General features: G+C 31.9%; 1 protein-coding gene across 4 annotated transcripts; it reads right to left on the bottom strand.

The window, feature by feature from the left end:
- Window positions 1–809: 809 nt before the first annotated feature.
- Window positions 810–5,432, bottom strand: LOC107829661 ((-)-camphene/tricyclene synthase, chloroplastic-like). 4 transcript variants are annotated; one of them, XM_075244859.1, is made up of 7 exons: window positions 5,113–5,429; window positions 4,654–4,951; window positions 2,562–2,964; window positions 2,180–2,395; window positions 1,813–1,951; window positions 1,440–1,688; window positions 810–1,351 (listed from the first exon to the last, which is right to left on the bottom strand). In XM_075244859.1, the coding sequence occupies exons 1-7, from the start codon at window positions 5,362–5,364 to the stop codon at window positions 1,028–1,030; spliced, it is 1,881 nt and encodes a 626-aa protein (XP_075100960.1). In that variant the 5' UTR covers window positions 5,365–5,429; the 3' UTR covers window positions 810–1,027. The 4 variants fall into 4 exon arrangements, with proteins under 4 accessions (XP_075100960.1, XP_075100961.1, XP_016512603.2 ...); XM_075244860.1 differs by having other exon boundaries at window positions 2,562–2,841; XM_016657117.2 differs by having other exon boundaries at window positions 2,562–2,946; window positions 5,113–5,428.
- Between the last annotated feature and the right edge of the window lie 636 nt (window positions 5,433–6,068).

Genomic DNA, 6,068 nt, shown 5'->3' with positions numbered 1-6,068 from the left:
TCAAAAGGGGAACCAACGGCCAGCAAATCAAGGACTTTTGCCTTTTATAGAACAATAAAATAATATCTCAAAGGGTAGATCTCCCCTAATATATAGGGAGGGACTTGACAATTCATAAGGGATATTGTAAGACACACCAAAAAGCAATATACTGCTATTTCTAGCTTTGTCATAGTTCATTTTACTCCGACATCGATAATATTATTTCTAGCTTGAGGGAAATTAATTTCACAAGGCTAGGTTTGCTCAACTTGCGTGGTTTGCATTTATCTTTTGTCTTTTATTTTATAATTAATCTTACTTACCACTTTGTATCAAATTGGATCATGTATCCTTAAAATCGTATATAAATTCAATTATTATTCGATTTTGAGGGTAAACAAACATAAAAGGATCCATTATATGTAATTACCTATTTGAAGTGGTTGGAGCATTATGTTATTGTTCGCTTTCCCATCTATTTGTTCTTTTATTCTATTTAACTCCATCTTACAGTATTAGAATCTTCACCTCAGATTTCAAGTTCATTTATGCTATTGTTTTTTATATCCCTTTTATCAATATATTCTCCATCCACGTTTTTCTATTTTTGCTAAGACTATTTTTTGTTTTTGCTTTTTTTTTTGGATGACATTTTGTATTTGATTAATTTTGTTAGGAGTTGTATAAATTTATAGCTTTAAGTTTTACAAGGAGTAATTCGTGATAAATTTGAAAATGAAGTTGTCTTAAATTATTTTCATAGTAATTGTTGATAAATCTAGTATTTATAATAATTCAATATATTTTAGTAAATTTAACAGTTATCATTTAATACGACCAGTTAAACCTACTACTAAAATATTATTAAACTATATCAAATGATACAACACGTACATCATGAAATGATGGGTAACAACCATCAAAACAAGCTATATATCACATAATTAAGAAGTTGACTCGCTGCTGCTTTCACGAACAGTATTACGCAAGCACAAGTTCAGAGTCTTATTCGATACAAATAAATTATACTAGTATCTAGCTCTAATTATAGGGATGGATTGGGAGTCAATGGATTAGGAACTGTGATATGCTCAAAAAGTATTTTGGATATGCTATTTTTAATTTCAGCGTTTTGAATTCCATGCCCATCTCCATGCAGATACATGCACTGTGCCGTTCTTGCAATATTCTTTGCGATTTCAACAAATATTCTAGAAAATAGCAAGTTTTCTCTCTGAGCTTTGTTCATCATTTCCCATGTCTCCTTTATCAAATGTTGTATGCGTTCTCTTGCCTCTTCTTCGGAAACACCCTTTTCGTTTATGTAACACTGTATAGATTTTGGAACGTCCCCCCTCTTCAATTCATCCTGAAATAAATACATGAATAAATAAATTAAATGAGACATCAAGATTTGCTACGCCTATTTCATGTAAAAGAAAGGTATAAAAGCATACAGATGATGTCCCTAAATCATCGACGAAGCGAAAAATTGTTGAAGACCAGCGAATTATGTCTGGGTACTTGCTTAGTGATTCCAATTCCTCTTTGGTAATTGGGTTGGTAACTAAGAAGAATGCGTGGATTAATATCATAGGAATTGAAATTGAGATCCATGCGTTATCCATGTATTCTTGCAGAGTTGGCTTATGTCCATTATAGTACCATCTTGCTTCTCGTAAATAAGCTTTGCACAAATCTGCCCACTAATTAATTAACGTGCATGTGTTTCAATTAGCAGATTAGATATATAGGAAATTAATAAAATAGGCATATTTAATCTCTGGGACTAAAAGAATGTATTCTAAATACAACGATATCAATTCTTACTGATTTTGAAAGGTAGGGTAGGATGTTGATACCCTGCTCTTTTAGAACTTCATATGCCATTTCATTGATTGTGTTGAACAGCGCAAGGTACATTACTTTCATGTATTCCGGAAGTTGCTCCATTGCTGTTAGCTCCCATCTGAATTTATTATTATTTTATATTTTCACATCAATAGAAAGGAGAACTGATAGAGGAGTAAATTAATTAGAGTAAGTAGGTGAAATTTGAACGTACGTGAAAAGGAGAAGCTAATTATTAAAAACAATTCTTGAAAATGCTTGTCGCTTAATCATTAGCTATAAGTTGAGTAATGTTTTGTGTTACGCAAGATTAATGAATTGTTACAGATGTAGTTACTTTAATTACCTTTCTACAGCATCAGTGAAGAGTAACTCAGGATAAGTCCCATAAATATCATAAATATCATCAATGGATGTAACAAAAGCAATGATCTTTGTCAGCATTACTCGGCAATGTCCTTGTTGAGGCTCAAATACTATCCCTACTCCCCAAAAGAAAGCCTCCGCTAGTCTGTCCCTTGAAAATGGCAACTTCTCTGCCAGGCATGTGGTCTTCCACCACCTTTAAATATAATTAATTACTCATTAATGCTATACATGAGAAATTATCAAAAACATGTTCTAAATAATTAAGCAGAAATACTTTTTTAGTTCCTCCTAATTAATTAACCTTCAGATTTTTGGTAAACTTATGTATTGACTATGGACATATATTTATAGATACTCACCTTGATACATCTCTTAATTCTTCTTGATGTGTTGCTTGAACAATGTTGAAGTCCAACTTGGCAAGCTCAAGCAGAAGAGGATTAGCGTTTGGCATTTTCTCATAAACGTTTATGAACCATCTTGTCTCTAATCTCAACATCATCCAATGCGAAGGGAGTTCCAATGCATGGCGGACTAATGTTGCTGTTATATTCTCCTCACCGTGTTCATAATTTTCAAGATAATTCTTCAGCTCCGACTTTGTGACTCTTGTAGCGGATTTCAAAGTGTTTTCTGTTTCTGTAGCAAAAAACGAAGCTTCGTACAATTGCAACATTCCTTTTGGGTCTTTACCAAGACTTTCCTTGAAATTACCGTTCTCAATCTTGAAACTGTTCAATATATCTAAACAAGGGGAAAAATCTAAATATATGTTCAAATCTTTCACGTAATGAGATCTTTAATTATATATATATATACACACACATAATATTCTATCATAGAGACCGATTATTGGTAATCGTAGAGGCTATATATCTATAAAGATGATTGTTATATACAGAGAGATAATTTTACAAAAAAACGTACTGCAATAAAAATGGTTATTGTTGTTAATAATTGGTAAAATGTTGTTTTAGTAAGAGATATAATATAATATAAAAAATTTGGTGCCAAAAAGATTTTGATTTTATATTAAAATATTATTATATATAGATTGTTATATAGAAGTCTAACTATATATTCTTTTCAAAACATTGATAACTCTATCGATTATGATTTAGTTCTATTTTTCTTACATTGGTAAATCTTAAACTGTGTAACTAATACTATAATAACTTAATTTTGGGTAATTATACGAAACACCTTTATAGTATGATTTCGTTTCGGATACACTCCCTATAACTTATCAAATACTTACACCCTCTATACTAGGGCTGCTTTTCGGGCGGATTGGGCGGTTAATTACTCTTAACAGTTTGGCTTAACGGTTATCGGTTTTTAAATGTATTAATCCGCTAGCCATCCGATAAGATATCGGGCAGATTGGTATCGGTTTAGCTCTTATCGGGCGGTTATTGGGCGGTTTATCGGCCTAATTCAATCTATATTGCGTGTAATTGTTTGCTGACCGCCTAACATACAAATTCAGAATAGAAAATTATACATTGAGTCCAGACATACATGTCTTTTAACGCCTACATAAGAATGATGTAGTGTCATGTGTTGTAGAGTGAAAAAAGATGTGGCACAACACTGTTGTTCTTCTATTAAACATAGACAACATGCATTAGTTTTAAAAAATAAAAGCAGAGGTGAACCATAGACATCAACTTAAACAATCGTGTTGTAGGGTGGGAGAATAAGCTAAGCTAAGCCAAGCCTGGGATCTTCTGATGCATAGTACGTAAGAATTCTGATTATTTAGGAATTAGTCGTTAGAACTTAGAGATAGAGTACTGGAAGAAGTGGAAGGGTTTTTGATCTTTAATATATATATATATATATATATATATATATATATATATATATATATATATATATATTTTTTTTTTTTTTTTTTCTTAACGGGTTAACGGATTATCCGTTAAGAAAATTGAATAATCCGCCCCTAAACCGATAAGCCGTTAATAAAAAAAATTTAATCCGTTCCCCGTCCGTTAAACCGTTAAACCGATACCAATAAGCCATTAAGCTTCGGTTTCGATTCGGTTTTCGGTTTCGGTTTGGTTTTGAACACCCCTACTCTATACTATGAAAATCCTACACTTGCACCTCTTATGAAGTATAATCTTTTACTAAGTATATTAAAATATAATTACTTAAAGACAAATTAAACTTGTAAATAAAAATTTCTTATATATTGATTTTTTTGAAGTTTAAAAAAAAAAGAATTAATATTTTTGTTAAAAAAATCTTATTAACGCCTTTTATGAATGTAAATGGGTTTATCTAGAATTGAATCATATAATAGGGGGTGTTTAGTGCAATTAAAGCTAGCCATTAATGCAGGTTTACATGTATATATGTGTATGTCGCATGTCAACATTCAAACGTATATAAGGTCGGACATTCCCCAAATGTTCCCCAAATGAACAGTACGTACGTACATACCTTGAGAAATATCAAAATCATGTTCTCTCAAGAGTTTAAATTTCAAAGCTGTAGCGTATAATAATGAATATTCTCCCGCGATTATGTTTCTGCCCTTCTTCTGTAATATATGTTGTTGGTGTATGCTTCTCAAAATTTGAAAGATTTCTTCCTTGAAGTGGTAACTCAGTCCAAGTCTTTGTAAGTTGTCAATCAGCTCCAGCTTGTCTAATTCTTCTCCATCAACATCGTCCATCATCTTCAACTTCTTCCGCATTTCCTCCTTCAGTTTATTTAATCGCTTCGTATAGTTGTCTCCCTACGTACGCAATTTTTTTAAGAAAAAACATTAACTTACTAATAAAATGATCATTTGATAAAATATTCGCGTGATTCTGATCCATGCAAATATAGTACACGGAGATATTAGTATATATTATCTTTGAGTAACAAGAAAGACTTAATAATAACAGGCTGTACCACATAATCATTGTTAATGGATTGGATATATTCGAAATGCCATGTAGGAGGTTTGTAATTCCCAGAACGCCTATGGGTATTCATATTTGTGGGAATAGAGCTGTGACTCAATGGTGGTTCAGCTTTTGGACTAGTGGAATTAGCTTTAGACATGCTGCAGGCTTTGGCTTTTGATACAAGTGATGCCTTTCTACCACTGAAAAAGGAAAGAGAAGGAGTTGCAGGTCTTATGGAGGTGGCCATAAATAGCATCTCTACTTTGTTCAAATTTGATCAAATTTTATGAGTGGAAAGATTTTTTTAATATGGTAATTGGATCCCAAGCAGTTGGCATATATATATAAGGAAAAATAAAAAAAATTAGTTTCGCAATTAACCTTTATGAATAATACCACACTATTCTTATTTTTAGTATAATTAACAAATATTACTCTAAAAGCTGATGAAATTAAATATAAAGAAAAAGTGGGCGCCTAATAGTCCAAAGTAAAGCCAAAAACCAGCCCCCAGCCCCTCCCATTCTTCATCTTCATCCCCCCCCCCCCCAACGCTGTTCTTCTCCTTTCACAAATTTTCCTTCTTCTAATCCTTTAAACACTTCTACATAGAAACCCTAGAGGCCCAAAAACTAAAAATTAAAAACTTTCCAAAAAAAAAACCTTAATTAATACTCAGTTTAAATGTGTAATCCAATTTCTTCCTAAGACCAATCAAAATCAAAAGTCATGCACACTCTAACAATTATGATGTTAAATTTCTCATACCCATTTACCTTCCAAGTTCTTCTTCTTCTTATATTTTTTGAAAATTTTGTTTTTGTTAAATCTGTTGCGGATAACTCTTGGCTCTCGTTGGTTCACCTTTTCAATTCTTTTTTGTTTTTTGTTTTCCTTTTATCAGAATTAAATTCTTTATATAACTAACTAGCAAAATTTTCATTTTTGGCTTGAAACCTT

This window comes from Nicotiana tabacum, chromosome 22 (genome assembly GCF_000715075.1).
Source record: "Nicotiana tabacum cultivar K326 chromosome 22, ASM71507v2, whole genome shotgun sequence".
Classification (NCBI taxonomy): domain Eukaryota; kingdom Viridiplantae; phylum Streptophyta; class Magnoliopsida; order Solanales; family Solanaceae; genus Nicotiana; species Nicotiana tabacum.
Note: the sequence above shows the minus strand (reverse complement) of the source record. Positions and strands in the feature narration are given on the sequence as shown.

What these genes read in the sequence shown, in the direction of transcription:
- LOC107829661 (XM_075244859.1), bottom strand. Translation starts at nt 5,364, where the DNA reads ATGCTATTTATGGCCACCTCCATAAGACCTGCAACTCCTTCTCTTTCC. An exon ending in TGATTTTGATATTTCTCAAG is followed by an intron (nt 2,965 to 4,653) that starts GTATGTACGTAC and finishes ACATATATTTAG; the next exon opens with ATTTTTCCCCTTGTTTAGAT. An exon ending in TTCACTGATGCTGTAGAAAG is followed by an intron (nt 1,952 to 2,179) that starts GTAATTAAAGTA and finishes TAATAAATTCAG; the next exon opens with ATGGGAGCTAACAGCAATGG.